Source organism: Pteropus vampyrus, unplaced genomic scaffold (genome assembly GCF_000151845.1).
Source record: "Pteropus vampyrus isolate Shadow unplaced genomic scaffold, Pvam_2.0 Scaffold31, whole genome shotgun sequence".
NCBI lineage: Eukaryota > Metazoa > Chordata > Mammalia > Chiroptera > Pteropodidae > Pteropus > Pteropus vampyrus.
In genome coordinates, this window is record NW_011888812.1 from 980,815 (window position 1) to 998,780 (window position 17,966).

The 17,966-nt window shown below is 38.0% G+C and overlaps 1 protein-coding gene across 1 annotated transcript in view; it reads left to right on the forward strand.

Moving 5' to 3' along the window:
• Window positions 1-17,966, forward strand: part of CAT (catalase) — a 29,648-nt gene that overhangs the window by 9,383 nt on the left and 2,299 nt on the right. Inside the window, exons 3-10 of the mRNA XM_023528790.1 lie at window positions 628-738; window positions 1,837-1,967; window positions 2,477-2,581; window positions 3,116-3,241; window positions 5,968-6,159; window positions 6,604-6,756; window positions 10,199-10,337; window positions 13,190-13,347. Coding sequence (XP_023384558.1) covers window positions 628-738; window positions 1,837-1,967; window positions 2,477-2,581; window positions 3,116-3,241; window positions 5,968-6,159; window positions 6,604-6,756; window positions 10,199-10,337; window positions 13,190-13,347 — 1,115 coding nt within the window. The remainder of the gene's footprint in view (window positions 1-627; window positions 739-1,836; window positions 1,968-2,476; window positions 2,582-3,115; window positions 3,242-5,967; window positions 6,160-6,603; window positions 6,757-10,198; window positions 10,338-13,189; window positions 13,348-17,966) is intronic.

A 17,966-nucleotide genomic window follows, 5' to 3' on the forward strand; every position in this document is an offset into this window, starting at 1 on the left:
AGATGGAGGCGGGTGTGGCGGGGGGAGGGGATGCGGTATTTAAAGGAAAGCTAAAAACTCAGGAAAAATAAAGCTTGATAGAAAGGAAGAAAAAGTTTTTCTCTTAGCTGCTCACTTGGACTCCCAGTTAGGACTTCCTAATTTTTAAATTTTCTCTTCTTCCATATGCTCCAGCTTGTTCCACATGGTTTTTCCACGATGACTTTGATATGTTGTTCAGTTTGTTGTTTGGTTCTGTGGTGTCCTTCCTAAGTGTGTATTCTTTCTTTCTCTGTGTTTTCTTCTCTCCTCCCTGTTCTTTTTCTCTCCTAAGTCCTACCTGTACTTCAAGGCCCTCTCAGGCCCTGTGTCACTGGGTCAGCCTTGGCTAATTACTTCCAGCCCCATCATCTCCTCCTCCTCTTGGCTCTAGCTGTGCAGCACTCAGTTTAGCATGGAATGATAATAGGGCCTTGCCTTTTATCTCATCATTTTGTGTTTGGACGTTTCCCCTTCCCCCATCACATTGGAAGCTCTCAGAAGGTCAATGCGAAGCTATCAGTTTCTCCTGTCACGCAGTTGCCTGTTGAGGGTCCTATGGTCTGAGTGATGGTCTTATGATGAGGATTTCTATGTCTTTCTTGTCAGGGGCTTTTGGCTACTTTGAGGTCACGCACAACATTACCAGATACTCCAAGGCAAAGGTGTTTGAGCACGTTGGAAAGAAGACCCCCATTGCAGTTAGATTCTCCACTGTTGGTAAGTCGGTCTGTTTGCAGGACTGGTATTGCTTAACCTTATTTGGGGCATTTATAACTTAATTAAAAAAATTCTTATTAGAAGAGAGAAAACAAGCACTTTTCCAAATTACAGCCAGGTTTTACAATAGAAAAAATATTTTGAAACATGTAGGAAGTTACTGATAATTCTGTTTGTTGAGATCTTAGGAAATCACTTATGCAGAGGCCGCCTCTGCAATTCTGCGGAAATGGGAAAGAACTTTGCTATTAATGGCCTCAGTGGAAGTGTGGAGTAGGGATCTTGTTCAATAACCACGATCATAGCTGTTCTTTATTGAGAATAACTATGCCATCCATGGTTACGTGCTTTATAGACATTAGCTACAATCTAATCTTTAGATTTACTTTGCTAGTTGGGATTATTTCGAGAGGTTAAGCAACTTTTCTCATGTTGCAGAGCTAGTAAGAGTTAGATCTGTCACACTACATCTCAACACACCGCAATGTTGTGATTCTGTTTCTTTTTTATTCTGTATTTGTGTAGTTTTAAAATACTATGGAATGCAAACATAAATGAAATTAAGAATAAGAACCTATATTTTAACTCATTTTCTTAATACTAACTTCATAATTTTGACAACTCATTTCTCTTTGTTCACTACCTTAACCTTCAAAATTATTCTCTTATTTTAATTTAAATTTTAGTTACCTATTTGAACAAAACTACCTTATCATGTTAAATGGATAATCTTTTCAGGTGTTATTACACATAGAGGCATACCTCAGAGGTATAGCAGGTTCTGTTCCAGACTACCACCATAAATTGAGTCTTGCCCTCAATTTGTAAAAAACATATCTGTGAAACACAATAAAGCAAAGCACAATCATACGAGGTATGCCTGTACTCTCTTATTACTCTCAATTAATTCTTTTGTTTAATTTGTAGACCAACTTAGCCGATGGGTGGTAGAAATAATAACCCAGACACTTAAATACCTAATTTACTTCTACGAAATGGATTGGAAACGGTAGAGCCTAATGTTTCTTTTTGACTTTAGCCTTCTTGGATGCAAAATACTCTGGCTGATGCTACGTTTTTCCCATATGAATCTTTTAGCTGGAGAATCAGGCTCAGCTGATACCGTTCGTGACCCTCGCGGGTTTGCAGTGAAATTTTACACAGAGGATGGTAACTGGGATCTTGTTGGAAATAACACCCCCATTTTCTTCATCAGGGATGCCATGTTGGTAGGTGATAAAGTATTGTGCACTCTCCAAATGTTTGTGGATTTAAATTGATTTCAAATACTCTGTATAGATTGGCATTTAAGGGAAAGCCTTGGGAAAGGCAGAGAGAAGAAAATTTCGGTTGACTGGATTGCCTCTTTAAACACATTTCTCTGTATTTAATATCTTTTCATAAGCTCCAATAACAACAGTTACCATTGGTCTTAGATTTGGTGTTTCGGGATTCACTGACTTAATGAGAACAGTTCAGTTTTCCTTTCAGAGCGTGGAAAATTAATAAAAAGAGTCATTTGCCCTAGAAACTGGTAGTGGGTAAATTTAATGGTAGGGTTTGGCAGTTTAAAATTCTAGGATGATAGTGTTCGTAATTATGGTGAACGCTATAATTATGGTGTCTTCTATTATACACAATGTATAACATAACCTAGCGATAAGCATTGTGTATAACATAAGACACCATAATTTCTGTAAACCTAGGTTTTTAGTTTTTTCTCTCTTTTTCCATTTAGTTTCCATCCTTTATTCATAGCCAAAAGAGAAACCCTCAAACGCATCTGAGGGATGCAGACATGGTCTGGGACTTCTTGAGCCTGCGTCCTGAGTCTCTGCATCAGGTGGGAATGCTGCTTTTCCAATCTAGTATATCACCTGGTATGGAACTATAATTATGCCTCACAGTGTGTTTCTCCAGTTTTGACTGTTTCATTGGAATTGATTTTTGACTTTCTTTTTGGGAGACTTCCTCAGATTTTGAAGAGTATTATAATGGTGATTTTGTTCATCTTCCCCCATTCATGCACTTCGAGTGATGCTAGAAACATTATCAATTAATAGTTAGCAATATTAAGGATTAAAGTCTCTAGTATGAAGTAAAGCTCTTTGTATTAGTGAAATGTGGGGAAAGTAGTTTTTAGTTTTTCTTTATAGAATTTTGAGCCATGAGGTTAATGATTTATCTATCATTGTGCTTTACAATTTTTCTTTTTCTTTTTCTTTAATAAATGATAATAATAGTAACTTTTCTTGAGGGTACTTGGGTAGTATGTTACATGTAATTAAGGGATTTTTGGAGACTTGGAGTGTCTTAAAAATCGTGGATGTTTTGATTTAAACTGAAGAACTTTAGGCTTCCTTTTCCTGTTCCCTAGGTTGCCTTCTTGTACAGTGATCGAGGGATTCCAGATGGATACAGGCACATGAATGGATATGGATCACACACTTTCAAGCTGGTTAATGCGGGTGGAGAGGCAATTTACTGCAAATTCCATTATAAGGTACATGTCGCCTCTGTGGCAGGGAGTAAAAGGCTTCCACCACCCCCATCTCTTTACTTGTTCTGAGGATTGGGCAAAGATAAACAAGGTGAAGGCCTCTCTCACTTTTCCCTTACCTCCATCCCCAAGAATGAAAAGTATCGATCTGTTTGATTAGTACCGTGGGTATTTTATTGGCCACCGCTCAAGTGAATAGATTCATGCTACCCAATTAGAAGAACTGTGTGCGGCCTCTCTTTGGTGTCTTCGCGTGGCTGGAGGGTAAGACTACATGGTTGCTGTCAATAGTCAAGGTTCCTTCTCCTTCTGGACCTGGGAGCTCTGCCATACATATCTGGGAAAATGCTCCTTTTGCGTCAGCTCTCTGGTTCAACGCTTCTGGTGTTGTCAGGTACACGTTGAAACTCTTTTCCGCCTGCAGAGGGAAGACCTAAGGTTTTGATTTGGGCTCAAATGTAAGAAGATAATAACAGGCCTCCAGGCTAGGCCAAAGGAGATTTCTACCTGAGTTAGCCTAGCTTTCTAGGATTTTGTTGTTATTGTTGGCATTTGAAGTCAAGCATTAGCAAACAGTAAAGTTTTATGCTCTACCTTTCCCAGCCCTGAGTCATTGTTCTGAGCGTAGCTATCTTTTGGGGTCCAGGATGGGACTAAGGTAGAATTGGGCCATTCTGTCAGTAATACCTATTTCATCATTACTTTCATTTCTCCTAATGTTTTAATTCATTCTTCCATTATTTAACATTTATTAAAGGTATATCATAAACAAGGCAAATAAGTAAAATCAATTACAAATGTCAGAAAACAAAAATTCTGTTTTTAAAATTTGCTTTCATACATTCAGAGCAAATCAGTTACCTTCGGTGAAACTTTCGAGAACCTTTTAATAAACCGAAGTGTTTTAAAGGGCTCTCTCTTAGTATGGTCTTAGCATTTGTTAAGAATAAACAATATTCCCAGAGAACTCTAGAAGGTTTTTAGAAAACCTCTGGTAGCCTAAGAACTTGTTTCCAAATACTACGGCCAAAATAAGCAGACACAGAAGTGGACTCGTGACAGAACAGTCTCTCTCTTAATGACATCGCAAGGATCTGTTTTCTTCTGTCCTGTCTTAATCTTTATCTGAACAACTTTTGTAGGTATATCAAATAGGACAACTGTCACTCCTCTTTATGCTTATGACTTGGACCTACAATCTTTGGCAAGGAACATCCTGACCTGTAATTGGCCTATTGGCTTGTAATTGCCAAAGGAAGCAGTGTTACTTAGAGCAGGACTAAATGATTGTATCTGGGACAGCTGGTATGGTTGGTGGCTTTATAGTGAGACCAGTCTGAACTCAGATCTTCCCTCTTCTAGATAACTATGGCTTGAGTATATTATTAAGAATTCACTGAGCTCCAGTTTGTCCCTGTAAAACTGGGATAATAATACCAGCTGTCATGGTTCTAGAAAGATTGAATTGTTTATGGATCTGTTGAACAGAAGGCCCGGAGGTAGCCTGAGATCTATGTGGATTCATCAGTCTGGATTATTCTGGCCTGAGATTATTCTTTTCTAAACCCAAGGGATTTAATTAATGTCAGAAAGGTATTGCAACATTATGGTACAATTTAATGTATTAGCTCTCTGGGTGACCTGCAGATGATTTCCATTTTTTAATCCTGAAAGTGACTTTATTTCTGGTCTAATAGTCAGAATGGTTCACATCTTGCTACCGGTTAGAGAGAGATGGGTTGTCTGTGGCCGTCATGGACCAGCCTTCCAGAGGTGACTTACGCTAAGGAAATCTTTCCACGGGACTTGGCTTGTTGGGGATCCTGTTAGAAAAAGATGCAGGTGGGAACTCTGTTGAAGAGCAACATGGTATGGTAATGGGAGCCCTTGTGACAGTGACTTAACTTCTTTGGGTCTTAATAGCTTGTTTGAAGAGTAGTCAGAGAACCGTTTCAGAGTAGCTGCATTGAAGTTCTTTTCAGCTCTATGGATTATGATTCTATGATTTCTTTTAAAAAAAGGAAGAATGTGGTGGTGGTGGGATGCACAATCTCAGTAATTGAGTTGAGCTATTATAAAACAGGGAATTAAAAAAATTACTTCATAAAAAAAGAGAAAGTCCTTTAATTTTATTAATTATTTTCTTATTTTAAAAATATGTCTTGATTTTTTTTATGATTCGGAAAGTAACATGAGTATAAATACTCAAATAATAGCTACTCTGGAAAACAGTTTTGAAGTTCCTCAAGAAATTAAATACAGAATTACCATGTGCCCCAGCAACTCTATTTTGAGATATCTACTCAAAAAAAACACTGAATTGGATACTTTAAAATGATTAAAATGGTTAATATTGTGCCAAAACTTTTTTTGGCTTGTCTGAAGACAGCAATGCAGCATGCTTTGTATGGGGGAAAAATCGAAAATAAACTATATGTCGACAATTTAAAAAATTCAAATAATATAGACTACAAAAATGAAAAGATAGGACTCATTTTAAGTATGAATTGTATAGATAGATTTCCTAGACATTTAAGAGAATCAGGACCATCCAGTTGAATTTCTTATTGATAAACTCATATTTGTGTCAGATTTGAACAGTGAAATTATTGTTACAAGGAAAATCCAGTCTTTGAGTTGTGTTACAGTCTGTCTTTCAGTGAATTACTGTAAAGTTCAATAACTTTGCCATTAAGTTTCAGCTTGAACTTCTTTCTTTCATTCCGTAGACTGACCAGGGCATCAAAAACCTTTCTAATGAAGATGCAGCAAAAATTTGCCAGGAAGATCCTGACTATGGCATCCGGGATCTTTTTAATGCCATTGCTACAGGCAACTACCCATCCTGGACTTTTTACATCCAGGTCATGACGTTTAATCAGGCAGAAACTTTTCCATTTAATCCATTTGATCTTACCAAGGTGAGTCAGTTAACAACTAAATTGCTCTCTTTTTAAAGTCTCTTCATACCTAATTTTAACAAATTTCCAGTCCAGCATTCATCGTTCATCATGTACAAAATGCAGTGGTACCACTTTAGAGTTTCCCAGCCTGTGAATGAATGCTCACCAGTATTTCACTTCCGGTTCCTGTTCGATAAGTTCATCATGTTCATCTCGGTGGCTTGGTATATTATTAGCAGGGAACAAATTTTGCCCAGGGCAAATGTCGGTGTTGACTGTTTACTGTTGTGAAAGATTCAGCAAATGCACTCACTTTAAGTTTTTATCATTTTATTGGGTTAAACATTATTATTTTCACTTATCATCACTGGCTTCCTTATATTCGAAAACAAGCATTTTTGTGGGTACTTTAAGTTCTTTCAGTTGGTGGTTTTGTAACTGTGAATATGACATTATTTTTAGGTTTGGCCTCACAGCGACTACCCTCTTATCCCAGTTGGTAAACTGGTCTTAAATCGGAATCCAGTTAATTACTTTGCTGAGGTTGAACAGTTGGCCTTTGACCCAAGCAACATGCCGCCGGGCATTGAGCCCAGCCCTGACAAAATGCTTCAGGTAAACCTGGTGGACTGAGAGGTACTGGGCAGGGATGCGTGCAAGGGTGCACATACAACATACACACCACACACACACACACACACACACACACACACACACACACTCTTTGATTAATCTGGATCCTTAGTACCTGTGGGACTGATTGAAACACTCTGAGATAGGTATTACAGTATAAGCCAAATTTCGTAGTAAAGTTCCTCAATATGTTGACTTTGACATTTAGTCTCTAAAAAGAAGTTATATTATAAACGCCCCAGGTATTTTTAGAGTAAAGCACTCTGTTAGTCCTGTAACTGATGAGAGTGAATGTCGTTAATTGATGATAACACCTTGGTCAGCATGGATTTATTCATTTCCTCTTCCATGGTGATATTTGAATTTTTCCATCCATAAAAACTAAATTTACATTGCCAGCGATTAAAGGCAGTGGGTTCGTTTAACCATTTGTCTTGGTAATGTCTTTGGACATTCAGTACTTTTTAATCACTTTCCAATATGCTCTTTCAAGGGTACAAAGAGTAGAAAATTCTTCTTTGGACTAGAAGTCAATTGGCAAATAATTGGCTTAATAATTATTGGGTATTATGTTTTTGGACTATGACTGTGAAACAAAAGTTAAAGAGTATATCTGGGGTCAGACTTCAGTGACCGATGGCTGCTTCTTATGTATGCATCTGGTTCCAGTCCAGGCATCATTTCTTGGAGGCCAGCTAAGAGTCCTTTGTTTTTAGTTAATAATAAGTTTTTGCCTTGACAGTGGGAACATCTGAGGCTTTTATATAAAATACATTTTTTATTAGTTTTTAGTTCACTTTAACTAATATAAATTGAACACATATCTACTGTGTGTGATAGAGTGCCCTGGCTCTATAACAGATATAAAAACACAGGATAACTATAATGTAAGTCAGAATGGTGTGGTGAATCAGAAGTCTTGTCTGATAAGAGGATGGTGACAGTCTCAAGAAAGAAGTAGCACTTGAAGAATTGATAGGATTTTGATTTTCCACAGAGGTAAGATGTGGCAGGAGAGGGACATGAGTATGGGGTATAGAGGCAGATGGTAGTAGGTAGATTTAAACTGTAAACAGTCACTTTTTCCTAAAGTAGAAGAAATAAGATTGGGTACATTGGGCATACATTGGAGGGGACCTTAATGCTTGATTAGAAATTCGTACAATTGTCCCTTCTAGGAAAAGAAAAGTTTTCTTCGGTTTAGAAATGTGATTGGTATATATCAGGTAGAAGCATTCTGGTTGGTGATAAACAGGAGAAGAGAGAACTGGGAATTGAGAACGGAGAGGGGAAGTCAAGTGGATGACAGGGAGAAACAGAAGTGCTCACAAGGTAACTGGGAAGCAGAGGGAGCCAAGACAGGTCACCCAAGGTGACCCTGGGCCCCGAACCTCCCCCGCCGGGGGTTGGAAGGGAGCCGAACCATGTGAAGGAGTGGGTTAATGGATTTTGCCACTGCATGAAATTATCTCAAGGAGAGATTAGACTGCATAACCCTGGTATTGAGGGAACAGGTTCAGGAATAAAAGGTCACCCAAAGGCTTCTCACGAGAACCCAGGTCACCATGGGTCTCTGGGGTCACAGGGAGACCTGATGGCAGTGAGCAACACTGAGATAGATGCACAATGAGAAGAGCATTAAAGCTCTGGATGGAGGCCTAAACCTCGGGTAAAGGGCCACGTAGCAAATACAGTTCTCTACACCAGCAAAAAAACCAAATGTTTGAGGCATCTCATAACTGCGGGAAGAGAGTTCTGAAAAAAGATGATAAATGGAAATCGTATAATTCATTTAATGTATTGAATTATATGAATGAATTACATAAGTTTTATCAGTATTAATTTCAGTTATGGCAAACATTTTAAATTTCATATGCCGTCTTTATAGATTTTTTTTTTTACATTGAGTTAAAAAGTGTTTGAAGGAGCTTTGTTAGGTTCAGTCAGGATATTAGTTCCTAGCCTAGTTTTTCCAACAACTTCTGAGGTCATTTAGCTGTGAATTCTAATACCACGAAGCACAGTAGGGGACATGCAGAAAAGGACCGTCATATCTATTTAGCCGTTTGGTGACCCACGAAGAATCTTTTAAAGTCCAAGTAGGTAAGTGACATAATCTGCATGGGGTGTTAGGAAGATTCTTTTGGCAGGAATGTGTAGGATGATGTTGTTGGAGGAAGGACTGGAAGTGGAAAGCCAACTAGGAGGACTTTGAAATGACTCCACTGAGCATCCAGGGGTGGTGATAGTTGTGTACTAATGAATAATGTTCTCAGTTACCTTTCGACAAGGTCACATGACTCCATTTTAAACTTTGTTATCCAAAGTGGTAAGCCAGATCATGGCGAAAAGACAAAATAACATAATGTCAGTGACCGAGAGACTGTCCCCTGAGTACCTTCACTCCCACGCTCTGCAGTTTACCGGAAGTGGAGAAGAAGTTGGCCTTCTCCACTGGGTGGGAGAGCTTTGTTTTGCTCTCTCACCCAGGTCCAGCAAGGAGCTCAGGCACAGGGCCTTGGGTGAGGCCCAGATTCAAGGTGATGTCAGGGTATGGCCTTGCTGTGCCCATTTCCCAACCTTGACTCTCTACCCATTAGGTGGTGTAAGGTTGCTTTATAAACACAAGGTGACACAAAACCAGAATTTTATGATAGTGGCTGTATCCAGGAGCTGCTTATGGCTCAGTAGTACCTTCTGTCCTGTTGGTAAATGTAGAGCACAACTTAGTCTGTTTTGAGCTAAAGGAGACAACCAGCCTTCAAACTGTAGGTGCGTCTCAGTCATGGCGGCACAACCCATCATCTAAATCTTACCCTAGACTATCTGAAATGATTGCGAGATGTAGAGTCACTCAGCCAAGAGCAAATTACTGACAGAACTGTGAGGCGAGATTAAGTATGTTGGTTTGAGTGATTTGGTACAAAATATCGGATAAGCTGCCCTATTCAACTAGATTTTTTTTATTTTGGCTCATAGTTAGGGATCTAAGAATACTCTTTCAGATTCCAGGTCCATGATACAATCAATGAAAGAAAACTGCTCATAGAGTAGAGCTTTAAATAATGAAAATATTTAAATAATTGGATCCTAAGATTAATACGGAGTTAATCATAAAGCTTTTTGTTTCAGCACTAACTGAAAGAAATGTCCTTACCATTCTGCCTTGGTAAACATGTAACTTAGTTTAATCTTTGATTCAGGACCTTGTGGCACTATAGGGCAGTCATTCTGAACCACGGCTTTCTTAGTGTAGTACTTGGTTTATTTCTACAAGGTCACAGAGCTCGAAGTGCTCTGACATAAATCAGACTGTAACATGAGAAGTGCTTTTTTGAATAATTTCCTATACAGTTGATTTGGTGGAAATTTGCTTCTTTTCGTTCCTGCACACAGTCACTGTCTGTTTCGTTTATGATTGTAGGGTCGCCTTTTTGCCTATCCTGACACTCACCGCCACCGCCTGGGACCCAACTATCTTCAAATACCTGTAAACTGTCCCTACGGTGCTCGAGTGGCCAACTACCAGCGTGACAGCTTCATGTGCATGTTTGATAATCAGGGTAGGCCTAAGACATTTGGCTCAGGGCAGAGGGCGCTGCTGGCCAGAGGGTGGAAAAACAGGCCAGTGGTTCTCAGTCTGGCCCCAAGGGACTTTCTGCTCTGGGAAGGTGCTCCACGGGTGCTGCTGCCAACCGTGTATTTTTTTGCCCAGTAATGAAGGTTTAAACTGCCTGAGGATTCTCCATGCTTTTACCTATTTTTCTACGTTTTATTGAGAGTTCCCACCTCTGATTTTACTTGCTGTCCTCTGATCATGAAAGGCTGGGAGTAAGATCTTTCACACTGCCTATGGTGGAGTAGCATCCAACTTAGGGGTTAGGTTTTAAAGACTCTTCACAAAGTGGACAATTCCTTAAATCATTCTTAAATTGCCAGGACTTAGAATCTTGGAAGTGTAAAAGCCAAGAGTTCATGTCTTGTTTCTCTGTACTTCCGTCAGGGCTGTGGGGGAGTGAGCCTAGCTAGAATTTGGATGGGCTAGGTTAGAATAGGGGAGATAGAGCAAATCGAGGGATTCTCCCCCACTTCTTTTGTTAAGCGAATGGGTCAGTTGATGAGTCTCCACTGCATTTTGGTTTTTGGAGCACATTTATCAAATTAACGTGTTTTATTTTCCTTTTAACTCCTTTTTTTTGGTACCATGTACAAATAGCTTCTATTTCTAATTACTTATTCTAATTAGAGAATGCTTGATCAATGTGTTTTCCTTTAAATATTCCACAGTTTAATATATAGCTTAGTTTTTTGTTTTGTTTTTTTCCTATTTAGTATATATGTGTTATAGTAATAGGCTGCTTATATCGATCCTTTCAGAAATTTTACTAATCAGTTATATTAATAACCCTAGATGTCTATATTCAAACAAAGTTAATTTTTCTATGATAAAAATAATGCATCTGCTTTAAAGCAAATTTGGAAACTGTAAAAGAGAAGGGAGAAGAAAAATCCACTTAATAGTCCCAATGCCCAAAGGCCACAGCTGTTAACATTTTTCTGTATTTCTTGCCAGTCTTTTCTGTGAATAGTTTTTATACACTTAAGATTATTTTGTATACATAATTTTGTGCCTTACATTCGTTACTGTTATCACTAAGTCTTTTCCACGTATTTAACAAGTTTATATGCTTACTGATTATATTAGGTAGCTGCAATATTTCTACTCTCTGAGGTTTACAGAGGTGTAGGATATGTTGTTGCTCAAAGTACTTGATACTTCCTGTGTCTATCTTCTGCATTTTTATTCTAAAGTGATTTTTTTTTTTTCATTCGTAGTCCTTGGTCATTTTGTTATTGAGACTGGCTGTGTCAGAGAGATTCATGTATATTTTGGAATTCATTAATAAGTAATTGCTTCATGTTTGCCATTATAGTGGCATACATATGAAAAAACTACTTATGAATATATTTTAACACACCCTTTGCCTTGTTTTAGAATTAGAGCCTTTGGGCTGTGCTCTTCAAGTTCAATGAGAGAACTTAATTGTTTCCAGTAGCCAATGACTTGAAGACAACTCTCACTTTGAGTAAAGGTTAGAGCTTATTTGAAAATAGAATTTAAAAATTACTCAAATAGGCACATTTCAGAGAGCTAATTTTTAATTCAGAAAACCACTGTGGTGGCTGGTTATTGGAACACTTTGCTCTTCATATGGACGTGGCTGACCTAGAATGAATTTCTTGGCCTAATAATTGGGCTCCATAATAGTATGGTGTCCTCCTTCTTCCTACATGCACTTGGTACCTTGATAAATGTGATAAATAGGCACTTCTTGATTATGTACTCTGGATAATCTATTCTGGCAGTGCACTGGGTAAAATTCCAATCCTAGACTGGTTAATATGTGACTTAATATGTGTCTAGGCCACTCCTTCTGTTTAAGCAGTGTGTGTTCAGATAAATCAAGCTTCTACTAATATCAGCCAAAGCAGAGTATAGTTAGGAAAACAAATATGCCAAAAGTGGAAGAAAAAAGGCTTCATAATTTTTTCCAGAAATTATAAAAGATGTTTTGATTGTATTTGTTGCTTTTTTCCCTATAAGTTTAGATAAATGAGTGCTGACATACTACTAGAAATATCAAATTTTTAAAAATTTCTTTTTTAATTTATTTGTAAATAAATAAAAAGTAAAAGTGAAGTAAAAGTGAAGCTGGACTTGAATAAAGTAAGTCAATAAAGGAGAGATACCCAGAGAATCTGAAAAACTTTTAAGGGGAAGTGGAGTTGTGTAATGGGAATAGAGCACGTGCTGGAATGGACGAGACCAAAAAAACCCGGAGTCCTAATCCCAGATCTGCCACTAATTATCACGTGACTTTGCAGCGGTTAATATTTCCAGGCTCTAAACTGAAGGAGCAGAGCTAGAACTTTCTGTCGCTCCCAAGAATTTTGTGATTCAGAATCTAAATTGAGCCTAAGGCCACACGAAGTCCTCAATGTCGAAATGTGTTTGGGTCTCATTTTCTATGGGGGTCAAATCAAATCCGTATAAATTTATTTGTACTGGTAAGCATCAGAAGATTTCATAGATTTGAGGTGCTGAAAGGGAATTCGAGATCTCTTTCTTAGACTCAGAGTGAGTCAGCTCATGCGAGCATTTGGAAGATGGCAGTATTCTCTAAGAATCTGAGTACTGCCTGTACGTAAATATGGTACATTAAAAATAACATGTGCGTGGCATGTATATATGTATGTGTGTATACATATATGTATGTGTGTATATATATATATACGTCTACGTGTGTATACACACATGCGTATATATAATTGAATTTGTTTCATATTACGTTGTTTGCAAACTTCTTTTTGTGTTTTATCTCTCTAAGTGAATCTGTGTGGTTTGCCTTTGAAGGTGGTGCTCCGAATTACTACCCCAATAGCTTTAGTGCTCCAGAACAACAGATTCGTGCCCTGGAACGCAGCACCCCATGTTCCGGGGATGTGCGGCGCTACAACAGTGCCGATGAGGATAACGTCACCCAGGTAATGACTTCTTTGTCTGCTGCGGGAGTCACTTAATCATTCTACGTCTCAATGGCTGCTGCTTCCCCCACTCTTGGTGTGACTGAATTCAGGGAGGACATCTCTAATTCATTAATCAGTCCCTTTATTGGATGGAGTCAAGGGGTTGGGTTACGATGCTTTTGCAGTACAAGGTATGACTCATTTCAGCTCCCCTAAATTTTGTCGAAGGGATAAGGTGGGGGCCACTGGGAAAGAAGTGATTCATGGAAATCTAAGAAATGGGCACATAAAGCCTAAGTGCAGCCAAATCTAAGAATCTGGGCAAGAATGCCCAGATTTAGGGACTAGAACTGGATTCAGAATAGCTCTAGGAGCCTCAGAATTAGGAGTGTAGGTGTTTTTACTATAGGGCTTGCCGTTCTCAGGACTCTGCTCCTCTTCATCGTCTGTCTGCTTCTGCTCTCCAGTACCACTCGCTTCTCCTTACCATGACTTCCCATTCTTACCGTGGCCTCTGTTGCCATGTCCTCCTCGTTTTCTCCTCTTTGCCTCGTAGCTTCTCTTTTAACATTGCCGTGGCTTTGCAATGACCATGGCCTAACTCTTCTTTCTGGCTTCTTTCTCCATATTTTACTTTTTTTTTTGGACCATCTTTTATTCCTTCTCTCAATACTTCTATATCAGATTCTGGAGAGAAGAAATCAGATTGATTTGACTCATCCTTCTACTCTACGTTGCATCACTGGCCTGTGTGGAGCCCGTAGTTAACTATAGTTACCTGTAGTTAAAATGCCCCAGAGCAAGTGCCCGCCCTCTTCCCAGTGACCTTTGGCTGCTTAAGGGCAGTTCTTTTACTAGATGCAATAAAAGAAGCCCTTGGACTTCGAAGGGCAGCTACCTCTGCTTACACCACACACAAGAAAAGAATAAAGTTAAAAAGTACAGTTCTCCTAGAGCTCTGCTTGGGTAGCTGATGTTCAACTTAGTATTTCAATGAGAATAGGACCTATTTCTAGTCTCTCACTTTGTAAATGTGGGTTCCAAGTAAAATATACTTAAATACATGAATTAATTCACTGTGAATATATCTTTGTTTGAAAGGCACTTAGGTGTATACAAACATGTATACATAAAAAAGAAATTACTTTGCCATAGGATATAAAGCATACATAGAAATTAAACAGCTCCTGAAAAGCCTTTTATAGTAACTGCATTATTCTTGGTATGCAGGGGATACCAAGTATATTACAGTACAATTTCTGCCTCTCAAAGAATTTTACCTACATGAGGTCTAGTCCAGTGTTAAAATACTAATATAACCTCTGCAAAAAATAATTTAGATAATGAGGCTATTGCTTACACGTTAAAATTTATTAGATAATCATTCTTATTTTATTGAGAGATTTTCTTATCACTATATAGAACTCATGTTTTTAAGTCATGATGCTGCTTATAGGTTTATAGCTTAGTTCTGTAACTATACAAGTCTTGTGGGAAATAAAGAAGGCTCAGATTTATAGTCTTAAAATTGATTTGCTTAGACTTCCACTTCTGGCTTAGGGCAGACTAGCTTGCATCAGACCTATCCTCTCATGGAGAACATTGAAAAGCTAGTGAAAATACAGAAAGCATCAGGTTTTTAAGGCTTTGGAGAGCTAACAAAGCAACAAGGATTTGAGGGGCCAAGATCTTGGACAGAAAAGCAGTGCAGAGATGTGAGTGTGCCGTTAGGTGTCCTTTCCCACTGAGGTGTTTATTACCTTGTAAGCATCTGCCAAGATGCTGAGCAGACTTTACAGCATTTTGATGGGTCTGGAGGGATAAAAATTGGCGTTCAGGGCCTGCTAAGGAGGAGGCCTCTAGTTAACATTCCAGGCTTTCATTTGGAATCCCCGAAGGGTCACGCCTAGGAATAAGGGCAAACCTGAAAAAAGCTGGCCTTCATAAAAACCGAGGTGCAGCTTTGCATCAGCTCAACCTCAGACTGGGTTAAAGTGATCACTTTCTAGTCTGTCTGCGAGAAGCAGACATAATTCTTTGGAGGAAAATAGAGCCTCAAATTATCTCTACATTTTTCTTTTTTTATTTGCACATGTCCAACATTCGATAACATAATGCCAGGCATACTCATTCCATACAACCTCATGACTGAAAACCAAGAGAGAAACCTACTGGAGATCCGGGTCATGGAATTGTCAGATATAGGTTTTAAAGCAACTGCGATTAATATGTTCGAGAAAAAACATGGAGAATTTAATCTATGCAAAAAGAATTGGATGGACATACTGAACTGAAAATGCAACGACTGAAATTAAGAGCTTAGTAAATGGGCTTAAAAGGAGATTAAACATAACTGAAGAAAGAATTAGTAAATTGACACAGTAATAGTTATTATCATGAGTAGCTCATGAAGAGGAAAAAAAAACCTTTTCATTATGGGACACTATTTAGAAATTAAAAAGGCAAGCCACAGAGTAGGAGAATAGATTTGCAATTTATCTAACAGAAGACGCATGCAGAATATATAAAGAACCCTTACGGAACAATAAGAAAAAGATAGACAAATGAATAGAAAAGTAGGCAAAAGATTTGAATAGGCACTTCACAAAAGAAGATATCCAGATAGCCGAAAAACATATGGAAAGGTAGTTTACCTCACTAGTTATCAAGGATATGTAAAATAAAACCACAAATCAATACCATTACATATGCACCAGAATGGCTAGAAGTAAAAAGACTGATCATACCAAGTGTAGTGAGGATGAGAAACAACCCTCTCATATGATGAAAATATTCCCTAGAGTTGATTTCAAGCTACCAGCCGATGTCACTGAACCTTTGGCATTGGGAAGCGATGTTTACTATCTCACTGTTATATAGTATTCCCACCACAGAGATAAAGCAGATGCAAATAACCTCAAGAATATAGATAATATGTGTTAAGTAGGAGGTGACGTGGTTTGAGGGTTTATTACTTTTGTTGGTAATATAATTTAATTGCAAGTTTATAAAATTTAATTTTTAATCATGACTGTGTTTCACAAGTCACTCACAAAATTCCTAAAAATTTGACAGTTGCTCACATGAGCAAGCTGGCTGCAGCATACCACTGGAATTGCAAGACCAAATTCCTTTTAGTTTAAGATGGTAGATTGAGGTGACACAGGAAGCCTTTTTTCTGCTTCTCACACATGACATGTTAGATTAAAAATTAGATTACAAAGTATGTAGTTGAACTAATAAACAAGAAAATTCATCTCCAGGTTCCAGAAATGAAAAAGGAATCACAGCAGTGCATGAACATTGAGGGTATATATATCTCATGGGGGTAACCAAACCCTGTTTACATCTTATCGTGATTTTAGGACTCCAAGGAGCTAGGAGTCGAGGACTTAGGCTTCATGGGTTGCAGAGAGCTAGAACTGGGCTCTTGACATAATGATGACAGTCGGGAACTGGGATCTCATAGGAAAAACTACCCACCAGACTAAGGATGCAGCTTGGAAGCATGTGAACTCCAGGCGGGGTCCCTTTCCTGTGTCATGCTCAGGTGAGGTCCCTGTATTCTTGCCTCACTTAGAAACTTATGGAAGTCCTGAACTAAGAAACAAGTGAATCAGTGAACATCGTTAGGTCTCTGCATGGGTGACAGAAAGTCACCGCATGAAGACACCTTTATAACTGAGACACATTTGGAACTTCTGCAGAAGATAACCTCTGTTGAAGATGAGTTACATGGAAAAATTACATACAAGGCAATCCAATGCCCTGAGAAACTGCACATGCAATAGATGGAAGAATCATACATATGATAGAAAAATCTAAAATGAGATTTAAAATAAGCATTAAACCACATTCAAGAAGATGAAGGAAGGAATATTATGTATAAGACAAGATTAAAATGTGAGAAAACAAAAACAGGTAAATTTGAAAAAGAGCTAGATAGAAACTTCTAGAAACGAAAAAGTGCAGCAGTCTTTGAAATAAAAATCCAAAGGATACGGTGACTCAGTGAGTGTTTAAACAATACGTTTGTTATAGCTGAATGGAGAATCAATGAATTGGAGATAGTCTAAGAGATTCCCATAATACAGTACTTTGATTGGATTGCATTAATATCAAAAGTCTGATTTTTAATTTTTCATATCAGATTTAAACTTTGCTCAAGTTAAGAAAAATGTTATTATAGTGTATTTCATAACTTACGAAAAGTAATATTTTATGAATTTGATAGTTTGGATAATTGGATATTTTTGGACTTTATAAACATTAATAAAACAGTACATTGAACAGCACCTGGTACATTATAGGTACTTGACATATAAGTATTTGTTGACTAAATGAATGATTAAAATTGTTAGAATAAAATTATAAACTAAAAATGATTGATTTCAGAAATGAGCAAAGACTATTAGGACTGATATTTGATACTTGGCTCCTGTTTTTATTTTAATCTAGTGATATTCATTTTAGAGGTAAACCCAATCTATGGAAAATATCACTATTAACATCTATCTTCTCTAGGAAATCTGGCTTTTGAATAACTAAGGTTATATATTAATGAATTAGGGGTTTTTCCCTCTGTCAATCTGAGTGAATTGAACAGTGGTTGTGTTTTGCTAAGTTTACAGTTGATGATAGTTTGCACATTCCGAACTTGTCGG